General features: G+C 46.9%; 11 protein-coding genes across 13 annotated transcripts; 6 read left to right on the plus strand and 5 right to left on the minus strand.

The window, feature by feature from the left end:
* Positions 1-342: 342 nt before the first annotated feature.
* On the plus strand, positions 343-1,889 carry FVEG_06016 (hypothetical protein). Its single transcript, XM_018894238.1, has 2 exons — positions 343-614; positions 663-1,889. The coding sequence occupies exons 1-2, from the start codon at positions 432-434 to the stop codon at positions 1,677-1,679; spliced, it is 1,200 nt and encodes a 399-aa protein (XP_018751273.1). The 5' UTR covers positions 343-431; the 3' UTR covers positions 1,680-1,889.
* A 1,203-nt stretch (positions 1,890-3,092) lies between these two features.
* On the plus strand, positions 3,093-5,506 carry FVEG_06017 (nuclear distribution protein PAC1). Of its 3 annotated transcripts, XM_018894239.1 has the most exons (3): positions 3,093-3,498; positions 3,553-3,721; positions 3,774-5,506. In XM_018894239.1, the coding sequence occupies exons 1-3, from the start codon at positions 3,461-3,463 to the stop codon at positions 4,956-4,958; spliced, it is 1,392 nt and encodes a 463-aa protein (XP_018751274.1). In that variant the 5' UTR covers positions 3,093-3,460; the 3' UTR covers positions 4,959-5,506. The 3 variants fall into 3 exon arrangements, with proteins under 3 accessions (XP_018751274.1, XP_018751275.1, XP_018751276.1); XM_018894240.1 differs by having other exon boundaries at positions 3,093-3,721; XM_018894241.1 differs by having other exon boundaries at positions 3,553-5,506.
* Positions 5,507-5,964: 458 nt separating this feature from the next.
* Positions 5,965-6,298, plus strand: FVEG_06018 (hypothetical protein; the record flags this gene model as incomplete). The annotated part of the gene is made up of 2 exons (XM_018894242.1): positions 5,965-6,113; positions 6,163-6,298. 2 exons carry the CDS (start codon positions 5,965-5,967, stop codon positions 6,296-6,298), a joined length of 285 nt encoding a protein of 94 aa, XP_018751277.1.
* A 570-nt stretch (positions 6,299-6,868) lies between these two features.
* On the plus strand, positions 6,869-8,902 carry FVEG_06019 (hypothetical protein; the record flags this gene model as incomplete). The annotated part of the gene is made up of 2 exons (XM_018894243.1): positions 6,869-7,272; positions 7,327-8,902. 2 exons carry the CDS (start codon positions 6,869-6,871, stop codon positions 8,900-8,902), a joined length of 1,980 nt encoding a protein of 659 aa, XP_018751278.1.
* On the minus strand, positions 8,893-10,274 carry FVEG_06020 (glutamine amidotransferase). Its single transcript, XM_018894244.1, has 3 exons — positions 10,100-10,274; positions 9,497-10,044; positions 8,893-9,447 (listed from the first exon to the last, which is right to left on the minus strand). Exons 2-3 carry the CDS (start codon positions 9,748-9,750, stop codon positions 8,985-8,987), a joined length of 717 nt encoding a protein of 238 aa, XP_018751279.1. The 5' UTR covers positions 9,751-10,044; positions 10,100-10,274; the 3' UTR covers positions 8,893-8,984.
* A 339-nt stretch (positions 10,275-10,613) lies between these two features.
* FVEG_06021 (pyridoxine biosynthesis protein PDX1) lies at positions 10,614-11,969 on the plus strand. The gene has a single exon (XM_018894245.1). The coding sequence runs from the start codon at positions 10,855-10,857 to the stop codon at positions 11,788-11,790; it is 936 nt and encodes a 311-aa protein (XP_018751280.1). The 5' UTR covers positions 10,614-10,854; the 3' UTR covers positions 11,791-11,969.
* Positions 11,970-12,218: 249 nt separating this feature from the next.
* FVEG_06022 (hypothetical protein) lies at positions 12,219-13,941 on the minus strand (the record flags this gene model as incomplete). Its single annotated transcript, XM_018894246.1, has 3 exons — positions 12,219-12,359; positions 12,410-12,490; positions 12,709-13,941. The coding sequence occupies 3 exons, from the start codon at positions 13,939-13,941 to the stop codon at positions 12,219-12,221; spliced, it is 1,455 nt and encodes a 484-aa protein (XP_018751281.1).
* Positions 13,942-15,265: 1,324 nt separating this feature from the next.
* Positions 15,266-15,925, minus strand: FVEG_06023 (hypothetical protein). The gene has a single exon (XM_018894247.1). It carries the CDS (start codon positions 15,820-15,822, stop codon positions 15,460-15,462), a length of 363 nt encoding a protein of 120 aa, XP_018751282.1. The 5' UTR covers positions 15,823-15,925; the 3' UTR covers positions 15,266-15,459.
* Positions 15,926-17,353: 1,428 nt separating this feature from the next.
* FVEG_15792 (hypothetical protein) lies at positions 17,354-17,659 on the minus strand (the record flags this gene model as incomplete). Its single annotated transcript, XM_018904984.1, has 1 exon — positions 17,354-17,659. The coding sequence occupies one exon, from the start codon at positions 17,657-17,659 to the stop codon at positions 17,354-17,356; it is 306 nt and encodes a 101-aa protein (XP_018751283.1).
* Positions 17,660-17,743: 84 nt separating this feature from the next.
* On the minus strand, positions 17,744-19,435 carry FVEG_06024 (1-aminocyclopropane-1-carboxylate deaminase). Its single transcript, XM_018894248.1, has 2 exons — positions 18,805-19,435; positions 17,744-18,755 (listed from the first exon to the last, which is right to left on the minus strand). Exons 1-2 carry the CDS (start codon positions 18,990-18,992, stop codon positions 17,903-17,905), a joined length of 1,041 nt encoding a protein of 346 aa, XP_018751284.1. The 5' UTR covers positions 18,993-19,435; the 3' UTR covers positions 17,744-17,902.
* A 731-nt stretch (positions 19,436-20,166) lies between these two features.
* FVEG_06025 (hypothetical protein) lies at positions 20,167-21,287 on the plus strand (the record flags this gene model as incomplete). Its single annotated transcript, XM_018894249.1, has 2 exons — positions 20,167-21,125; positions 21,176-21,287. The coding sequence occupies 2 exons, from the start codon at positions 20,167-20,169 to the stop codon at positions 21,285-21,287; spliced, it is 1,071 nt and encodes a 356-aa protein (XP_018751285.1).
* Positions 21,288-21,413: the final 126 nt, after the last annotated feature.

Below are 21,413 nucleotides of genomic sequence, written 5' to 3' on the forward strand. Positions count from 1 at the left end.
ATTGGACAAGCCGGAGGATAGCATGATGGACTCATTAATAAATGTCTCACTATAGCGTCTGTGTCTCGCCTTACTTCTTCATTGTCGGTCAGTCTACGGATACCGATGACAAGATAGTTGGACAGGGTGGAAGACCTTTTCCCGGCTGTGCGGAAATGAATCCACAACCACGTTCTAGCCTAGACGTCGAGTCCTTGCCCAACTTGATACCAGGCCCTTGGGTTCCATTGCTTTTTCCAGTCAAGTCATGTTCTATCCTTCTTTACCTAGGCTGGAATATGATCTGTCAGATGAGTTCTGACCATGGGTTCCACTCCCTTGATACTGTACTCTCCTGTGAACAATACATTATGTTTTAAAAATACTCCGTTCCTTTATCCCGTTTTAGCTCTTGTTCTCTTTTTTGTTCATTTTAAGCATTCTTTTTTATCATGGCCGAGTCTCAGCTCCCAGGCCTTCCTGGCTTCGACAAGCACAACATTCAACCATGGACTGTCGAGGTCGTTGTTTCCATGACTGTTTTGGCGTTGGTTTCTTGTGGCCTTCGGTTGTATAGTCGGCACTTGAAGGCACAGAAGCTTTGGTGGGATGACTATGTTATTCTATTCTCTATGGTAGGTACACTCATGGCCTGCTAGATATGACACAGTCTAACAGTTTAGTCGTGGAACTTGGTCGTTGTAGGATTCATCTTCGCCATGCACGCCAACGGAATGGGCATTCACGCAGACAAAGTCCCTCCCTCGCAGATCGTGATGATGGCAAAATGGCTAGTGGTCGCTGAAGTTCTCTATGCTTGGAACCTTGGCTGGACGAAGCTGAGTCTTCTGCTCATGTACTACCGAATCTTCCGCGTCCCTTACTTCAAGAAGATGGCATGGCTCGTGGGAACCTTTGTCTTTGCTTGGGTCATCACCATCACCTTTCTTTTCATCTTCATCTGCATCCCAGTTGCCAAACTCTGGTATCCCAATCTCCCTGGCCATTGTATCAACCAAGTCGGAACATGGATCGCCAACGCCGCTTCGACTATTTTTACCGATATTGTCATCTTGTGTCTACCACTGCCTCCTATTTGGAAACTTCAGCTCGGCAAGTCTGAAAAGCTTGGTCTTACAGCTGCCTTCGCCATCGGATCTTTCGTCGTCTTCGCCTCAGCCTATCGAACCAGCGTTCTCTTCACCTACACGAACACGGATCCAAGCTACACACTCGCCCCTACAGTAGGATGGACCGAGATCGAAATGTCAGCCGGTATCGTCTCAGCAAATCTCCCAACCATGTTGCCTGTTCTCCGACTCGTCGCCAAATTTACCGGCCTCAGCAGTTTCGCGTCAACAGTTCGCAGTAATGTCAGAAAATCAAGCGACAAGTCAACAAAGGGCCTCAAGTCCCACGAGAACACTGGCGCTGGCAGGAGTTCCAACGGCTCTGCATCGACGAATGCGTTCTACAGACTCCCCGATGACAACGACTCTACCGATTTGATCAAGGGGCCGAAATTCACAGAGACATCGGCACCAGTCAACACTAAGTTAAGACCTGATGTTGAGGGTTTTGAGCTCACTACTACGACCTACAACACCAAAGTCGACGGTGGGAACTCGAGTAGTGAAGAGATATTGCAGGGCATAAGAGTGCATAGAGAGTTCCAGCAAACGACTACACGATCACCATAACCGAAAGTCCGGGTCAACGGAAGTTGATTCATTGTTATATAAACTAGACACTAAAAGCAGGCAGTGATGTTAGAGGGGCGTTTGTATTTTTCGATTCGATCTAATACCCAATAAATAAGTCTTTCTTTTGAGGTAGTGCCAGTTCCTCCAACCTTGTATCTAGAAATCACTACACTGACCGGAGCAAGATCTCCTGTCTTCCATCCCAACGATTAACTTTGCGCGATCATGGATATTATCGTCCCAGTCGATCAAAATCCAGTCATCAAACATGCGGTTCCACGTCAACATTCCTCAAGGCTCACACAGCCGACCATTTCCGCAAAGGTTTCAGGCTCTTTACTCAGTCTCCCCAAGGCAGTCCGACATCACCATGAACTAACTCATCATGATGTTTCATCTCATGGATACACTTTGTAGATGGAGATTGTTCGCTTGTCACATTCCCCAGATGATCCAACTCGGAAAATTACAGTAGAAGCCTCACTTGGCCTGAGCGCCGAACAATGCTTCGCTCGATCGTGGATGCCATGTGGGAGGAGGATTTAGCGAGTTCTGATGTCTTGATGGATGGATGTAACCTATATCCACCCGGGAATAGGGACTCATGCCTGTATGTTCCAGGGAACAGGGTAGCAACGATTGAGTTTATGGATGGAGATTTTCGTGTATAATCCAACGACGTTGGATCTATAACTGTCTGCGACATAGTGTCCTATGGTTTCCGGGCATCGGTCTGATAAGTTCACTACGAAGCACCGCCTGAACATGAGGAAATGGTGGGAAATGGCCAGAAGACTGAAATCATTTCTAGAAATCAGATAATAAATTCTTTTCATTTAGCTATTTCATATCAGTTCCTTGTCTTTGTTCAACCTACGAACCCGGTATCTATATTTATCATTATGCAGCAGATAGAAGTAGCGCTAGGTCTATGGGTTATAGCATCGGTGCAAACACTCTCAGAATTGTATCACAACTGAGAATCAAACTGGCATATGTATGTAGAATTACAGCTAAATACATGTATGTCGTTCTTGGTAGCTTTTTGTTAGTATTCGCGCATAAATAACAAGATATTAGTATTTACACAAACACCAATCTATCGCTAGATTTTGACATCATTGAGTGGGAGTCTTTTCTGCCATCTAGAGTCAAGGATGCAAAACAATCGTGCAAAACGCCCTTGAACTTGGACCAACTTGCCGGAGCTTGCTTTTTATCCTAGAGGATTAGATCATAAGGTTTATCATCCCCTTTAGCCCGGCTCAAACATATATTCTTACCGGATGTGTTACGTCTTCTGATTGTCAATGCAGTGATACAGGGTAGGACTATCTTATCTACACGTGACCTTGGGCAGCGGCTCATCTCAGGCTAGCTGCACCGCTCTTTGGATATCCGATGTTGATGCCCCTGGCGAGACCGTGTTACTCTGCGCAGCGCATTTCAATGAAGCCTGCTTAGCTGTTGATATTTCCTTTGTTCCCCTGCGTCTTACCGCCTCCAAGCGGTCCCCAATCAAGCGCCCCATTGGTCAACAATTCCACAGCAATCATCTCTTTCTTCAGCGCATCCTCCACAGACACGTCACGAAACGAACGAAGCTCCCACCAAAACTTCCTGCCGCCCCTCCCCCGCCGTTTTCTCCACGAAACCCGATCTCGCATACTCCTTTTTTTACCCAACACCCAACGATAACATAACTCAACTCTTGGAAATTACAGTAGACACAAAAGATCTTGGGAATCCCTAGTGCTCTCCTGAGCGGAACCGCCATCATGAGCCGGACGTTGACGAGCCGGCAGGCAGAGGAGCTGTTCGTACAGGGGAGCTTCTGGAGCTTTGATTTGCCCATCTGACACTGCTGCAGGCATAAATCCATCATCGCCTACCTCGCCGCAAATAACCTGCAGGAAAGCGCCAATGCCATGAGGACGGAGCTCAGTCTTGGGGAGGATGCTTTCGATACGGCGACTGCGAAGAAATACGAGACCCTGCTGGAGAAGAAATGGACAAGTGTCGTGCGGTTACAAAAAAAGGTACGGCAGCAAGATGCGCATATCGTAGCGTTGCTAATAGGGAGATTTGTAGATCATGGATCTAGAAGCACAGAACCACGCCCTTCAGACAGAACTTAATAGCGCTACACCGACATCTCTCTCTAACCGACGAGGAGATCCATCTTCTTGGCTCCCAGCCGGTCCTCCACGACACGTCCTTCAATCGCATCGAACGCCCATCAACTGCGTAGCCTTTCACCCGATCTTTTCGTCTATCGCATCTGGAGATGAAGATGCCACTATCAAGATCTGGGATTGGGAGTTTGGCGAGCTTGAAAGGACGGTGAAAGGCCACACCAAAGCGGTTCTCGATCTCGACTATGGCGGCCCGAAAGGTCATACGCTGCTTGCGTCTTGCAGTTCCGATTTAACCATCAAGCTATGGGATCCCTCGAACGAGTACCAAAATATTCGCACACTACCCGGCCACGACCATAGTGTGAGCGCTGTCCGATTTATACCCTCTGGAGCTCCTGGGGCGCCGTTATCGGGAAATCTGCTTGCGAGCGCTAGTCGAGATGTTACAGTGAGGATATGGGATGTTACGACAGGGTATTGCGTCAAGACGATAAGAGGACATGTCGACTGGATTCGTGATGTCGCTCCGTCGCTGGATGGAAAATACCTGCTATCGACTGGTAACGATCGAACAGTGAGACTGTGGGATATTTCAGTACCAAATCCCGAAGCCAAGCTCGTCATGATTGGCCACGAGCATTTCGTCGAATGCTGTACCTTTGCGCCACCAGCAGCATACTCGCACATGGCTACTCTGGCCGGTTTAAAGAAAGCGCCTCCAGCAAGCAGCACGGCGGAGTTCATGGCGACAGGTGGACGAGATAAGACGATCAAGCTATGGGACGGCCGAGGAACCTGTATCAAGACCCTGATAGGTCATGACAACTGGGTTCGGGGACTTGTGTTCCATCCAAGCGGCAAATTCCTCCTCTCCGTATCCGACGACAAGACGATTCGATGCTGGGATCTGAGCCAAGAAGGAAAGTGCGTCAAGACCGTCGAAGGAGCGCACGAACATTTCATTACAAGTCTGAGATGGGCGCCACCTATTATAAAGGACAAGGGTCCGACTGAGGAAGCCAATGGTGATGTGGGCACTCCCAAGAAAGCGGCGGCGGCGGCACCTCAAGATGTGCAGATCCGCTGTGTCATTGCTACAGGAAGTGTAGATATGTCTCTTCGAATCTTTTCGCGGTAGTTGGATACAGCATATCTGAGTATTGGACATAAAACTAGAGGAAGCTGCTCACTATGACCCCATGGCCCAGCGACGTGCCAAAGAGCACGTTGCTGAAAGTCGCCCGCGACATGCCTCAGCCCGAAACAGAGATTCCCTTCTATCGAACGGCCGGAAAACATCCCATCCTAACCCGTCTCGACTCCTTTTTTAACGGGTTCAGAAAAGGCGTATTGCTTTTTTCTTTTTCGCCAGGAACCGACACTCCCAATCTATCATATCATAAGCATATTTTTATAACAAAACAACAAACCAAGACAAAGCCTCCTTTCTACCGATGGTCCCACCCGTTAAGATGCGTCTGGTGCATGGGGATTTTACGAATAATGTTTGATACCCAAGCGATATTAGGTACGGACAGTTGAATCTGATGATTTGCTGTTCGGAGTGAGTGGGTGAGGGAGGGGGTTGGGAGGGAAAACTTTTGGGAAAATAGCAGGCATAGACGTTAGGGGCATCATAGAACGGAAATTTTACGTATTTATTTTAATTATTAAGCGAGTTGAGAGTCTTGTACCAGTAGCTATGTGATGTGATTGGCAAGTCAGAGCTGTTGAGTATATTGAGGGGACTTGTGATGATCTGATAGAGCCTCATGACGGATTTCTTGAGGTGAGATGTTGATTTCGCCTTTTCGTTCAGCCACCTCGTAAATAAATCGACACTGACCTAACGCTCTACTGTTTAATTAGTGCGCCTCGTAGTAAAAATGTCCTAGTTATTCCGCAGAAATGATGAAAGTGGTCGATTGCAGGTACGCATCAATGACGCCACGATCAAGGAGTCCCACTGTTGATTCACCTTTGGCGGCCAAACATGTCGATTAGAACGTCATCAATAATTTGTGCTTCCTAATAATAAGCTCAATATCTATACTTCCCTAGGGAGTTGCTCTGTCATACCCAATCTCATCTTGTCAACTCTGTGAAACAACAAAACGTTCAACTTCAACAACACATCCTCCAACATGTCTGCACGCATTGCTCGATCTTCAATGGCCTTGAGGCCCTCTCTCTCAATCCAGCGAGGTTTCCGCACAACGAGCTTGCTTCAACATAACGAGAAGGAACCTATTGGACCAAGAGCTACAGAAAAGCCCGAGGCCAAGGGCGGCAAGTGAGTTTATGCAGAGGCAGAAGTTGAAGTTGTAGCTGATGATGAGTAGCGCTCAGATCGTCATGTTGGGAAGTCTTGGTCTCGCAATCGGTGCATTCTTCTTCCTCCTTACGGGGAAACCTGAGAACGCAAAGGAACAACCTATCGATGGCACGTCAAAGCCACACGAGAGACTCCGGGGTTAGCAAAGGTGGATATACAGGACAGAGGTCGATAAGGGACAACCTATCGAGGGTGTAAAATCAAAGCCCAAAGGAATACGAGATACGACAGAGTCTGGGGTTAGCAACGTGGATATGCAGGGTATAACAATCGATGGCGTAAGCGATGATTCACTTTGAGAGGAATAAGAAAATAGGTCGTCAACAATAAGCAGAACCTATTACAGCTCTATTGCATTGTCTATCAAATCAATGAGGCAGGTCGGCATCTCCGCACCTATCACCGAAGAGCTTATATCCCTGTCAAGCTTCGCCGTAGGATCTAGTTTACAGCCTCAAAAAGAGGCAGCCAAGCCAAAGCTATCTCTCTATTCGTCTGTGATGTGATATACACGTGCGTGTCGCAGTCAACAGACCGCGTAATCAGCACACGACTTCACTTTCAGCCTTCTTAGGCGTTTTTTTGTGTCTTCCCGCTATCAGCCCTACTAGGTACTGGGAATAGTTCCATGGTTATATAGACTGAAGCTTGTCTCCTCAGTCGATCTGACAATCCCCCACTTCAACATCTTCTTACTACCCCACATACGTACAATGGACGGAGACGGCTTCTCGGTTATTTCACTGACCTCGCTCGGCTCGAGTATTTCTCACCGCGTGTTATCCAGCGCCGAAGAGCTCAATGAATTGAACGCGGCGCTTGAAGTCCCCGACGAGCGATTGTCTTCGTTTGCGACGAGGCTGTATCAGCTTCATCAGCATGTGGGAATTCTCGAGACTGCGCTGAATAGCGCTAGTGCTATTTCGGGTCGGTTGCAGACGACGATAAGTCAGAGTCTGGGATCGTGCGATGTTGTCGCGACGGTGTTGAATAAGCAGGTTATGAGACTGCAGGCCGAGACGCTGCCTTTGATGGATGAGGTGTTTTTGGTGGTCTATAGTGATGCTATTGTTGCGTTTTCACGACTATTTGCGTTTTACGCAAAGGTGCTGTCGATGTAAGTGGTGCTTGTCTCGCTGTGTGGTGTGAACGTTTATTTATGTTGTGCTAGCAAAGTCCGGGATGATCAGGATTCTGCTCTTGATGCAAAGAGTGGAAGAGAGATCTTTGATCATGTTAACAGAGCTTGTCAAAAGGCTTCGCAGACAAAGGATATTCTCTGCACTGGATCGCAGAACGACTCTTATGCATCGAGTAGTAAAGGGCCTCTTCCTGGCGATATCGAACCTCCGCCTTATGAACCAGCACAGCCTTCTTCAGCTCAATCACCGGGCTGCGAGTCACCAAGTGGATCTTCCGGTTTTGCCAAGGGTCTGTCTTCTTTGACACATTCGTTCAAGGCCATGACAGCTGGTCTCTGGCCCAAGCCCGATCCTTTATCCACTGCCCTTTGTCAAGCAGCTCTTCGCGGTGATGTTCAGCAGATGAGTGGTCTACTCGCACAAGGAGCGAACATCAATGGCCGAAACGGAGAGGGCAACTCACCTCTTGGCTGTGCTATCCTGGCCAACCAAGAAGACGCTGTGCGGTTCCTTATCGGCTCTGGTGCCGACACCAACGGCAAAGATATGAAGATCCCACCGGTCTTTCTGGCCGCATCAGTCGGAAGCATTGGCGTTGCAAAGATGCTCATCGACCAGGGAACATGGAACGTCAACGCTGCCAGCTGGTCTGGACAATCATACTTTGTCGACGTATGTAACAGTGAGAACCTGGAGGGTATTCAACTTCTTTTGGACAACGGAGCCAAGCCAAACACCACCAACACCTCTGGACGACCGGTTCTCGCACAGGCTGTCAAGAAGGGTAACTTGGAGCTTGTTAGGATGCTGCTTCAACACGGCGCGAATCCCGATACTAGCGATCTCTCGGGTAATTCGCTGTTGTCTATTGCAGCGAGCCAGGACCGTATGGATATGATGAAGCTCCTTCTTGAAAGTGGCACAAATGCAAGCTCAAAGAATCTGAGTGGATTATCTGTGCTAGCAGACGCTATTGCAAAGAGAAAACTAGACATGGCAGAACTTCTCCTCAAACACGGCGCCAACGCCAGCGCCAAGGATCTCGTCGGCCACCCAATTCTCGTGATCGCCCTCCGCGACAGCAAACTCTCCCAAAACGACAAAGTCCGAGTCGTCAAAATGCTCCTCGACCACGGGGCTTCACCAAATGTATCAGACGGAACATGGGGCGTCGCAGCGATATGCTTCGCAATGGAGACAGGCAACACGGACCTCGTGAAGATGATGCTCGCAGCTGGCTCCAACACCAAGAAGAAGATGAGCAGCGGCGAGACACTCTTGCTATACGCTATTGAGAACGGGAAGAGGGATCAGGCTAAGCTTCTTCTTGAAGCTGGCGCTGATGCTAATGCGGCGGATAAGAAGGGCAGAACGCCGTTGATGCAGGCTATTTCGAGGAGGGATACGGAGTTGATAAGGGTTCTGAAAGCACATGGCGCTGATATGAATGTTGGGGGATGTATTTCACCGGCGGAGTTGGCGCAGTCGATGGGCGATCTTGAGATTCTGCAGATTTTGGGCTTTGGATCTTCTTCACAGGGAGGACCAGCTCGAACGCATTCACCACCGCCGCCTGGGTATGATGCAGCTATGGGCAAGGTATAAAAACATAGTAAATAAGCGGTTGATACCCCTGAATAATAAGTAATAATTCTATTTTCCCAAAACGCCGTCTATGTCGCTGTGTCTATTGCTGGTTGAGAATCTCCTTCAACCACCACACGTGTATCCTCTCGTCCTTCGTCAATTCGGGGTGAAAGCTTGTTCCCAGAATATTCCCCTGTCTAACAGCAACGATATCTCCTGAATCGTCCTTGGTATTGGCTTGTGATATGCCAGACTTCATCTTATCTACTCGACCTGGTAACTTGGCCAGGACTTCAACCGGTGGTCGTCCATCGTCAGATGAGCCGATAACCTCTTCCACGACAGGCGCGCGGATGAACACTCCAGGGAAGGGTTTGTTGTCGTTCAAGAAGGGGAGGTTCATTCCTGACTCGAAACTCTCCATTTGACGACCAAAGTGGTTGCGGTGAACGCGGACGGCGAGACCGCCGATGAGTTCTTGACCACCTTTCTTGGTGGCATTTGCCTCGTCTGATAGGAGGATAAGACCGGCGCATGTTCCCCAGACTGGCCTCTTCTGGACTCTGATTCATGTTAGTATTTGTATCAAATTATGCGACGGGGATCGCTTACTTGACGAAATCTCTCAATGGCTCGAGGAGACCAGATTGAGCGGCGACGAAAGAGATGGTTGTACTCTCGCCACCAGGAATGATAAGAGCACCACACTGATCGAGTTCTTCCTTTGTGCGAACTTCAATACAGTGAAATTTCGTCTTGGAAATACCTTCCGTAGAAGAAAGATACTCAGCCGCCTTTCTCACAAGATCGACATGCTCAGCAAAACCACCCTGAAGGGCCAAGACACCGACCGTAAGACTGATCATCTTGACTTGGATGTCTCACCAACTAATGACTTGCCAGAGAATTGTAAGATGATAAAAGACAAGGAGCGATAACGGGACAGTTTAAACTCGGAGCCTTTCACCGAAGGCAAAAAACCTTAGTCACTCGCAAGTGACATACGAGATAGTAAAATGGTTCCCCAGATTCTGGTGATGGGTACCGGAGTGACCCAAAAGGGATAAAGACGTGCATTAGAGGTGCATGAAGGCTGCATGCATGACGGAGCCGCTAGGGCGAGAGTACCTCCGGACTACCCCGATTGTTCGTTCTATGGGCTAAGAAATTAAGAGTTGAGGAGGGTGGTTGAACTATGTTGAGTCAGGTACTTACTAGTACTGGTATTGGAGTCTAGAAAGGCTGAGAGAACAAATTATGAGCAGACAACAGTTACAGTAAGTAGAGAGAAGATGGCTTATCGTGGCAAACGCATGCAAGATAAGAGATGCGTGAGATGGTGAGTGAGATGAGATGAGATGAGACATTATCTACGATCGACCAAATGATTCCATCCATGATATCACAAGAATCTAGAACAATGTATGCATATCCCCCTCTTTGGATACTCCTCACTCAGTGCATGAGTACCACTTTGAGCCTCGTCTTCCCGACAATTGCCGCCTCTAAACATCGGCACATGTCAACGAATCATCCAATTACTGTCGCTGTAGGGCGCGCTTAAAGATGGGCCGGAGCTCGACGCCGGGGTCTTTTACAGTGGCTATGGCGCATTAGACCTGCATATTCGGAGGCCGCGGCTGTAGTAGAATAAATTGGTGTGAGTTGGACCCTTTTTTGACTCCGCACTCACGGCGCCGTATACCGGGTGCGGAGGCGGAGGCGGAGGGCCGGAGGTACTGTACATGCAGCACAGCACAGTCAGTTTGACTAACAGTCAGACTAGGAGAAACTCTAAGATTTGTTCTTGTCAACTTCTTCTTTGAGTAATACCCTTTCTAGTCATTGACTCTCTGGGAAAAGACCTATAATTACCCGTTCCCCTCTCTTTTTCACTCCAACTCCCCAACTCAAACCATACCTTCATACCCCCGCCACCTTGTCTTTTTACTTCACACCCCAACTTCACCATGACCAACGACTCCTCCAACACTGGTGCCGCCTCCAATGGCGAGGCCAAGTCCTCCTTCACCGTCAAGGCCGGCCTCGCCCAGATGCTCAAGGGCGGCGTCATCATGGACGTCACAAACGCTGAGCAGGCCCGCATCGCCGAAGAAGCCGGCGCCTGCGCCGTCATGGCCCTCGAGCGAGTCCCCGCCGACATCCGCAAAGACGGCGGCGTAGCCCGCATGTCAGACCCCGCCATGATCAAGCAGATCCAAGAAGCCGTCACCATCCCCGTCATGGCAAAGGCCCGCATCGGTCACTTTGTCGAGTGTCAGATCCTCGAGGCTCTTGGTGTCGACTACATCGACGAGTCTGAGGTCCTCACACCCGCTGATGACGAGAGCCACGTTGAGAAGAGCACTTTTGGTGTTCCGTTTGTTTGTGGGTGCAGAAACCTCGGTGAGGCGCTGCGACGAATTGCAGAGGGCGCTGCTATGATCCGAACAAAGGGCGAGGCTGGCACCGGTGATGTCGTCGAGGCCGTGCGACACATGAAGACAGTCAACAAGCAGATCGCACAAGCCAAGGCCGCGCTCGCAGAGGGCGGCGTCATCCGCATCCGCGAACTCGCCCGCGAGCTCGAAGTCGACGCCGAACTCCTCCGCCAGACCGCAGAGCTAGGCCGTCTGCCCGTCGTCAACTTCGCCGCCGGCGGAGTCGCCACGCCCGCTGACGCCGCGCTCATGATGCAGCTCGGCTGCGACGGAGTCTTTGTGGGAAGCGGTATTTTCAAGTCGGGCGACCCTGCGAAGCGGGCCAAGGCCATCGTGCGTGCGACTACACACTACAAGGATGCCAAGGTGCTGGCTGAGACTAGCACGGGGCTTGGCGAGGCTATGGTGGGAATTAACTGCGATAGCATGAAGCCTGAGGAGAAGCTTGCTGGACGAGGATGGTAGAGAGTAAAAAGAGGTGTTTTGTTTTTGGCGTTGATGGGGATTCAACATGAAAAAAGGAAAAAGAATAGGGCAAGGAAAATGAAGATACCTAGTTGACAAGATCAACTCGGCTAGATAAAGTATGCATGGACGATATAAGCAGGTGTTCCGACACCATAATTGATAACAAATTTCTCCCATTTTTCTCTGCTGTAATGAGTACCCGTGTATTGTGACAAGCCGTTGTTCCCATTGCAAGATGTAAAAAACAAACCGTTCTTGTCTATCTCTATGCTGTCTAGGTCGAACCCCAAGGTGCGTTGTATATAATGCCATCCAACGATGCAAAAATGCCACCATTTGGAAAATCGCACTCGAAATCCCAAATTACCTGATATAGCCATCGTATATAGGCAAAAAAGAACCATGTTACCGATCGAAACGAAGGATCAGTATCGCTTCCTCTTGACCTTTCTACCGTCCCCTTCATCTTCACTCTCTTCATTCTGAGGTCTCTTCGCACCCTTGCCACTCAGACGACTAGCAGCATTTCGCTTCTTGTCATTGCCAGCTTTGTTGTTCTCCTTGCGCTGCGTCTCACATTAGTACTCACTTCATAAAATCATGGCCATATACTTACGACAAGCTCGGCAACTGGAGAGTTGGTGATTCGGGAGAGCCACGATGAGCGTAGAGCTGAGTGAATCAAAACCTTGTTGTCCTAGTCAAATTAGTTGTTGGTTGTCAATTCAAAAGGGATGGCTTACTCGAAAAGCGCTCACGAGGCGTTCCTAACGCTCTCCAAAACTAGCGAACTGCTCCCACTGACACTCGGCATTACTCCAAAGCGGAACATAGTTCCGATCCTGCTGCGATAAAATGGCTGAGTCCTATAACTGTGGTTAGCAGAGACCAAGTAAACACAATAAACGGACTTACGAGAATCTTGGAACTGAGAATCTCAATCTCAATGTTGGACAACTGACGATGAACGACATTCTTCCACTGCTCGTTCACAGGAGGCATCCTCTCAAGAGGAGGTTCGATTTGGTGATCAAGCATATCATACGGCTCAACAGAAAGTCCAACACTCTTTCGATAGGCCTTGACTTCCTCAACCCACTGAACAGCAAGCTTCGACCCCATCTTCGTTCGCCACCCCCTAGGATTCGACCAGTCCACAATAGCCATGAAGAGTTCCTGCACACGAGCGCGATACGCTTCGTTGGTTCGGGGGAATGTGGGATCCATTTCTGGCGGTGTAACTGTGACCTCATGGTGTGCGAGGGAGAGGAAGAGATTGCCTATTTGGCGAGCTTGGACTGGGTTGGTGATGTAGCCCTGATATTCGTGAGTGAAGTGCTGCAGCTCTGAGAGGAGTGATTGTTGCTCTAGACTGTGGGGGCTGATGTTGGCTGGGTTGGTTGGGATCTTGTGACGGGTTGGTTCGCTGGGAGCAGGACCCTTGCGAGGTGCCCCTTGAGAGGGGGGTACGCGAGGTTGAGATACTGGGAAGGGCGGGTGAGATACTTGCCCAGGGAGAAGTTGATGAATTTGGTTGTTCATAGAGAACAAGAGTTGCTGTTGAGCGTATTGTGTTTGTCTCATCCGACGTCCGCCATGACCAGGTTGTCGTACCGCAAAGGGCTGCATTTGTTGAAGGGCCGTCTGATCATAGAATGGCTGACCCATCGGAACAGGGTAGGCCTGAGGCTGGTTATTAAGAGGTGGATATGGCTGTGTCTGAAATGACTCGGGCAAGTAGTCCTCAGGATTCATAGGTGAAGAAAACTGAGTCGCAGGTGTGACGGCTGAAGAGACAGGAAGTTGACTATCATCGTCGGCGATAGTACTGCCATTGTTGTGGGGACCACTCAACTGTGCATCGGACCCTGAAGAAGCTTGAGTCCGAGAATTTTCAGCGTTATATGCCTCCATGAACTCCTTATCAAAAGGGTTAGAGGCTAGGAGAGCCTCGTTCGCGATTTCATGTTGGGCACGAGGGTTCTGAAAGGCGGAAGTGTTGAGACCCGTGAGCATATCTACCTTTGTATCCTCATCAACTTCCTCAGTAGCATTGCCATCCATGTGATCATTCAGACGCTGGTCAAAGTTCGTGTCGGTAATAGAGTCAAGAAGGTGCTGAGTGTCTTCATAAGACATGTCTGCCATGTTGGGCGATGAAAGCGAGTGAACGGGTGAGATCAGACGGAAGTACTAAGTGGTGGTTGAAGTGAAGGTTGAGTGGGGTGAAGGAAGAAGAATTATATATTGATGGAGATTTGGATTTATAGTCGCCTGAGAATGGTTGCCCCGTTGATTTGGACTACAATATAAAGAAGCGTGAGAGACGCTTGTTGCAGTGCTAGGGTGCAGGATGGCTTGGAGCCCAGTGGAAGCCTCTCTCTAGGCATTATTCTAGCACCTATAAACAAAGCAGACTGTCTATCAAAGAACCAATCAAAATCTAGAGCAAAGATTACCAGCCTTCTGTCTCTTTGCTCACATGCAAAGATATCGAGTATGCTAGGCTTTGTCACCTCTTCATCAATGATTGGACTTTGTTGTCCTGACAGGTGGCAGCCTGCGAATAACGCAAAGTGCTCCTCCAGCGTCTTTCAGTAAATAGTAAACCTGAAAAAATTCTGATAGCCTTGCTTCGACTTGGAAAATGAACTGGAGACTGCTGTTATATTGTCCGCCCCTTTGTGCGGCGTCTTCAAGAAATGGTTGAGGCAACTGACAGACGTAGCAAGTCAGTTGCAGCAGTATTATTCTATTTGAGAGCTTATTATCTTGTTGATTGCTACCAGTGACATGGGGTTGGGTTTTCTAATAGCTTAGCTCACTTCAAGCACTCTTATTGTTCTCTGATTTGGGGTGAACAAACCGACAGCCCAGTGAGCCCAGTGAGCCCAAAAAGACTTCAGCCTGTTCAGGATCCAGCGAGGCGATACCCAATTATGAGTATGGCCAAGAAAAGAAGTCAACTAGAATAATGGAAGGAAAGAAAATCGAAAAGGTTAAAGAAGCAAATATGAACGTCTTTGAACTGGTGGTATTAGAGCTTCTAGAGCTAGTCGCTGCAGCTGAAAAACGACAGATCAAAAAGGAGAGCAAATGTGACAATAACTTAGCCAATAACAATCCTGTTTTTATTGACCAAGGAAAAAACAGATGTGTTTCCAGCATGCAGGTACCTTTCAGGATACGTACGCAAAGAAACGGGCGCCTGCATGGTACCTCCATAAGGCAGTTAGTTGTACAAACATCTGAACAAAGCACCCATACATAAACACACTCAGCCTCTTTTTACTCTCTTTGAGGATTTCCAGGTGTGATCTGCACAGTTGTAATACGTGTTGTTACTGGAATGGCTATCAGAGTACGATTCCATGGATGAACTTGCAGAGGGTGTTCACGCTCATATGCGTCGTGCACCCTTTGAGCCATACCATCGGGCTCCCCAAAGGACAAGAGAAAGTCATTACACTCTTTCACCAGTGTAAAAATCTGATACCAAACAACAGACAGAAACGCTATAGGTTGCAAATAACTAGGCATCCACATTAGTCCCTCGGCTTCGTCGCTTTCAGGCAGAGCACCAAATAAATAGACCAGCCTCGCTCTTCCTACAGATATTCACCAGATACCACACAGACATCGATAAGCAAGCTCAGCAGTTACTTCTCATTCAATAGCAACGCCATAGTCCTGACATCCACTAAACACCCATCTCCCATGCCTCTTCAGAAGCGTAAACGCATTCACACCATCATGTTTAGGCACCCCATTAATCTCAACCACAAAGGGCGCCCAAACCAATGCAATATCACCGTGTTTTCGGACCTGAATGTCATGTAACTTCTCTTGAATAGTAATACCACTCTTGATCATACCCTGCAGACGAACGATGGACTGCTCCATAGTCATGGGCGCTGGCTCAGCGGGTGGTCTATACAGAGTTACACCAGCGTTGGGAAGAAACCATTGTTTTAGGACGTCCCAGTGTGGGTGGGAGAAGTCATCTAGAAGAGCGTTGATGGGCTTCATGATTTCTTGGGTGAGAGCTGCCCCATCATCTGGGTTCGGTGTTTCGAGGGGCCGCTCTGTTGAAGCTAGACCTGATACCTTCCAATATCCATCAGTGTAGGCTAATCCAAGGATGCCCTTCTTGTGACTGATGATAAAATTATGCTCCAAAAGTCTGTAAACACCCTACCCTATAGCAACTTAATTAATTCAACAGCAATAACTTTATTTATTTATAACATTTTTAATTTAAATCTAATAATAATATAATATATATTATTTTAATTACTAGACTTTTCTCTTTAATATTATATATACTAACCCTTTACCTAAATATAGGCATTAAGTTAGCAAGGGAGTAAGTCAATTAGCTTATTAATCTGCTCTAATATAATAGCTACCTATACTAATTTAATATATTTAATTAATTTTACTTAATTAACTTTATTACTTTTAAGGAGCTCTATTTAAAGGAATATCTTATAAATATTTAGCTTTAATTACTTCTAAATATACTTAATTAAGTTAAGATCTAGACTATAAGCAGGCTAGTTAATCCAGGATATTCTATATTCTAGTAGCTAATTAGTTATTAACTTTAAGGTATAAATATAGGCATTATCTTATTAAAAATAGCAAAACCTGGTCTAAATAGGAAGTAAACCTTCTAATAATAGCTCCTAATAGCTTTATAATATATATCCTCTTCTTCTAGTAATCTAATTATAGATTATAATAATAATATTAGATTTACTGCCTCTTTAGATTGCTTTTTAAATTATAATAGATAATTAAGGCTTCCTATAAACTATAATATTAACTAATTCTTTTATAAACCTCTTATAAGGCTTCTAGAAGACCTAGCCTTATTTATAATTAAGTTATAATTAAACTATAGACTTATTACTAAAAATTATCTAAAAGTATTATTAGATTAGTAATCTCTTCCTAGGGGGCATCTATATATAAACTTTAAACTAATATACCTCTAGTAATTCTTTAATATCTTCTTTTTAAGCTTAATATTAAAAAAGCTACTAATAAGCAGTTTCTATAAATAGTAGAATTCTCTATATAGCCCTTTATTTATAACTATAATAATATCTAATAACTTAGTATAGAGTTATTTATAAGATTTTATTACCTAGAAAGTTAACTAGCTTTTTATATATAATCCTATAGTTATATTTTAATAAAATTAGTATATACTAAATCTACTAAACTAAGAGTTTTCTAGGATACCTAAAATAACTCTTTTTATTTAAGGTTTAGTAAGTTTTCTAGTATTAGAAGATCTTAAAGATTATAGCTAGTAAATATCTAGCCTTAGTTATAATATCTTAGTATAACCTCCCGCTTTTTATAGCTTAAATAATAAGAGCTTTTACTATTTTACTAAATTTATAGTTCTTTTAGCACTTTATATATATAATAGATAAAATTCTAGCCTTCTGTAATATGTTTTATTAAAGTTATAGACGTTTAAAGAAAATAGATAAGTTCACTTTTATAGTAGTAGATTACCTGTTGGCAGGGCAGCGTTTATAGACTTTTAGAGCATAATTTTAGTACCGTCATCGGCACGAATAGACCACCCGCTCCAAACTGCAGCGAGCTTCTCGTGAATGAAGATTTCTTGGGGTTTGTTTATGGCCCATTCAAGATGACCCTTTTGCTTTGTGTCGCTGAGGAATAGCTCTCCTAGTGTCGTCTGCTCGATAGTATCTGGGGTGGACTGTATGACGTAAGAGGTCTCGAGAAGGTGGTTGCGGGCATCTTGGAGGTTTTGGGACGAGATGTTGAAGAAGTCGGCTAGAGCGGATAGAACAGCTACCTTAGTGTCTTCAGAATCGCCCATAGTGATAGAGATTCTACTATGGATTTAGCTGGGTGATTTTAAAGGATCAGAAAGAAGAGACGTCGAAGGAGTGCAAAAGTGACAGACAGGCTGTGAGCTCTAATAAGCACACTGGACAAGAGCATGTCTGGGCTATAGGCTATCCATTTACCCTGGTTCCCATAGACACTCATACTATTCTAGAAATAGGCAATTTTTGGTTAATTCTATTTACGCTCAAATAACAATCTATCATGTACAATATCATAGGGAAGAATAAGCATTAAGCGCCAATTGACCTCCCAAATGAGCATAAAGCACATTCCCACTCGCGATCTTGCCCGTCTTGATCAAATCCATCATCCCCGCCAAACTCTTGCCCTCATACACAGGATCCGTGATGAACGCCTCAGTCGCAGCGCCAAACTTCATCGCCTCAATGGTCGTCTCGTCAGGGATGCCGTAGATCTTGGCGTTGTAGTTGGGGTCCAGGATCACGTCGTCCGCTGTGATGTCGTCCTCGCTGAGGCCGATCTTGGCAGCTGTCGACTTGGCGATGCGCAGGACTTGGTCGAAGGTCTGCTGTACTTTGCCGGAGGCGTCGATGCCGATGATTTTACGCGCGGGAGAGCCGTTCTTCTTCTGGGCGAGCTTGAAGCCGGCGATCATGCCGGCGAATGTAGAGCCTGTTACGGCGCATACGATGATGGTGTCGAAGAAGATTCCGAGCTCCTTCTCCTGCGCTTCGACTTCAAAGGCCCAGCGTGCGAAACCTAGACCACCGAGGGGATGGTCTGAAGCTCCAGCAGGGATATAGTATGGCTTGCGACCACTGCTCTTGAGCTCATCTGTGAGCTTGGCGAGAGTAGTCTTGTGCTCGATACCGAATGTCGAGGGGTCAAGTCTCACATCACCGCCCATGAGCCGCGACAGCTGAATGTTGCCGACCTTTTCATAGCCGGGGTCTTCCCAGTCAACCCAGTGTTCTTGGACGGTGGCGGCTTTGAGACCGAGCTTTGTGGCGACGGCGGTTACGGCGCGGGTGTGGTTGGACTGGACGCCGCCGATGGAGACGAGGGTATCACAGCCTTGGGCTTGGGCCTCAGCGGCGAGGTATCTGTTTTTCGATTAGATGTGCTGTGAGTGAGTTTGAGAGAGCGACTTACTCTAGCTTTCGGACCTTGTTACCACCGTAGGCGAGACCGGAGTTGCAGTCCTCGCGCTTTGCGTAGACATTGACCTTTCCACCGAGAGCAGCGGATATTCTGGGGAGGGGTTGAAGAGGCGATGCGCCGAAGAGAAAGTTCTCTCGGGGGATGCTAGCAAAGGGCTCGGGAAGAGTAACAACAGTCATTTTGTCTTGTACAACACAATACAATAGAATTGGATATCAAAAGCAATCTACAACCTCAAAGTCAAGGGAATCGTCTCGATAATAAGGCATCTTGACCTTGGACCCCTCCGTTGCCGGCATCGCGGGGCACGAATGGCATGGTCCACCCTGAGAGCCAAGACATTGACATTGGGGTTAGTGATTGGGTAACTTGTGTTGTAGGGCGCAAGGGACACGAGGGGTAAAAACATGTCATTTGCTCTTTGGCGTGTGTTTGGAAGAGCGAGTCAGTAGAAGAAGTGTAGTCGGTAGTAAATGTAGCTTCCGAGTCGGCGTCGGCGGGGGGAGGCATATCGTGGGTTATCCACCGTGGGGAGATAAGCTAGAGAGGGTGATAAGTCGGGAGAGATTCGGGGAACTGGCGAGTATAGTGGGTTTAAATGGAGGACTAGAGATAGTGATTGGAATTAGTTACTGGTGATTGTTGCAACTAGAAATGCTGCGTTAGGCTGATGGGAGTGGGTAGCCACTTATCCTCGGTCTAACTTACACTAGACGTGCTATGATAGGGGACCAGCTACATTGTAGGGCGTATATTACATTGCTGTCAAGATCGGTATACAGTTCTGATATGAATTACATCTCGCATTCTTTGTAAAGCTGATTTTTTATCTACCTAGTATACCCTCAGCGAGAGTGCGGTACAAGTCTTTGTGGTTGATCTGTTGGCTTAGACTTTTGGCCACATCATGGTTGTTCCAAGACCAACCCATCATGACAAAGACAGACAGCAGCTTCGGACTTGATGTGAACAGTCATCTTAACTCCGTGCTCTCATTACCTGAACACAAGGCAATCGCTTATAACACGCAATTCAACGCATCTGAAATGGCTGTGATGTTGTCTTCTGGGAGCGTATCCCGAGTCTCTCATTGGTCATGACGAGGTTGGAAGAATGCCAAGACTTTTTCAATTTCCTAATTGGGACAGCTTCAGCATGATTCAGTTCAGAATCCGACCACGACCAATAGTTTGTATAACGCCATAAAATGAGATTTTGGGTATAAAACATGCAGAATATCTCTCTCTATAGTATATATAAGCCAAGAGGATTCTTCATTCTCAACCCTTTCAGCTCCTGCGTTCCCAATATTCCATATTCTCCAACCGTCTTTTCATCATCACCATCATCAAAATGCCATGCCAAAAGAACCAAAAGTACTCATCTACCATCCCTTCAAGAGACATGTCTCCCCTCCCAGATTTCTGGCTCCCAGTCTTCTGGAAGAACCAATTCCGCACCACTATCGAACTACCCACCAGAGAGAAATACCCCCAAGTCCAAGGCAGCACAGCCATCATCACCGGTTCAAACACAGGGCTTGGTTTCGAAGCTTCAAAACAGCTCCTCTCTTTAGGTCTATCTCATCTCATAATGGGAGTTCGATCTCTTGAAAAAGGCAAAGTTGCTGCTGAGAAGTTAAAAACCATCGCACCATCTGCTAGGATTGATGTTTGGCAGCTTGATATGCAATCTTATGATTCTGTCCAGGCTTTTGCTAAGAAATGTGACGCTGAGCTTTCTCGCATTGACTTTGTTATTCTTAACGCTGGTCTTTCACCTAATCACTTCGAACTTGTGCCTAGCACAGGTCATGAAGTTGGTATTCAGGTCAACCACCTCAGCACCGCTCTTCTCACAATCCTTCTCATCCCCATCCTCAAGAACAAAACTTCAGGCCACGGACCACCTCGTCTTACAACAGTAAACTCTCTCACAGCTCATCTCTGCAAATTCCCAAACAAAGATGAACGCCCACTCCTCGCATCATTCGACGACCCGGAGATCACACCATGGAGTTCCCAAGAACGATATGGTGTGTCAAAACTTCTGAACCAACTCTTCCTCGTACGGTTTTGTGAAGAGGTTGATCCAGATGATGTGATTATCAACATGGTTGATCCAGGACTCACAAAGGGTACTGGCCTTGGAGGTCATCATGAAATGGGTGGTGTTGCTGGGGCGCTTGCTGGGGCCTTCTTTGCGATTTGTGGAAGACCTGTTGATAGAGGTGCTGCAAGCTATACTAATGCTGTCTATGGACATGGAAAGGAGTCTCATGGGTGCTTTTTGATGAGTTGTGAGATTGCACCGTAAGTTGATTCTTGATCAGCGTGGATTTGGATTACTAACTGGGCTTTAGGTTGGCAGGTTGGTTTTATACACATGGTGATGTTTTGGTTGATCAGGTTTGGAACGAGACACTGGAGGAGTTGGACTTTGCAGGTGTCAAGAGCATTGCTTCTGGCTTATGATTTTCGATCTGTGTTGGATCACTACTGATTTAAGCCAAGCGGCGTAAAATGGATATCCAAGTCCCCTTTCAGTTTTTTCTAGCAGTTATATTCTACTTTCTGAGACTTGTGATGGATTTTACTATC

Source organism: Fusarium verticillioides, chromosome 2, assembly GCF_000149555.1.
Source record: "Fusarium verticillioides 7600 chromosome 2, whole genome shotgun sequence".
Taxonomy (NCBI): domain Eukaryota; kingdom Fungi; phylum Ascomycota; class Sordariomycetes; order Hypocreales; family Nectriaceae; genus Fusarium; species Fusarium verticillioides.

Bases quoted from the DNA above. Each gene is read 5' to 3' on its own strand.
- FVEG_06016 (XM_018894238.1), top strand. From the start codon at position 432: ATGGCCGAGTCTCAGCTCCCAGGCCTTCCTGGCTTCGACAAGCACAAC. The intron at 615-662 runs GTAGGTACACTC...CTAACAGTTTAG, and splicing joins ATGTTATTCTATTCTCTATG to TCGTGGAACTTGGTCGTTGT.
- FVEG_06017 (XM_018894239.1), top strand. From the start codon at position 3,461: ATGAGCCGGACGTTGACGAGCCGGCAGGCAGAGGAGCT. The intron at 3,499-3,552 runs GTTCGTACAGGG...ACACTGCTGCAG, and splicing joins AGCCGGCAGGCAGAGGAGCT to GCATAAATCCATCATCGCCT. The intron at 3,722-3,773 runs GTACGGCAGCAA...GGAGATTTGTAG, and splicing joins TCGTGCGGTTACAAAAAAAG to ATCATGGATCTAGAAGCACA.
- FVEG_06020 (XM_018894244.1), bottom strand. From the start codon at position 9,750: ATGATCAGTCTTACGGTCGGTGTCTTGGCCCTTCAGGGTGGTTTTGCT. The intron at 9,448-9,496 runs GTAAGCGATCCC...AACATGAATCAG, and splicing joins CCATTGAGAGATTTCGTCAA to AGTCCAGAAGAGGCCAGTCT.
- FVEG_06021 (XM_018894245.1), top strand. From the start codon at position 10,855: ATGACCAACGACTCCTCCAACACTGGTGCCGCCTCCAATGGCGAGGCC.
- FVEG_06023 (XM_018894247.1), bottom strand. From the start codon at position 15,822: ATGAAGCCCATCAACGCTCTTCTAGATGACTTCTCCCACCCACACTGG.
- FVEG_06024 (XM_018894248.1), bottom strand. From the start codon at position 18,992: ATGACTGTTGTTACTCTTCCCGAGCCCTTTGCTAGCATCCCCCGAGAG. The intron at 18,756-18,804 runs GTAAGTCGCTCT...ATCGAAAAACAG, and splicing joins AACAAGGTCCGAAAGCTAGA to ATACCTCGCCGCTGAGGCCC.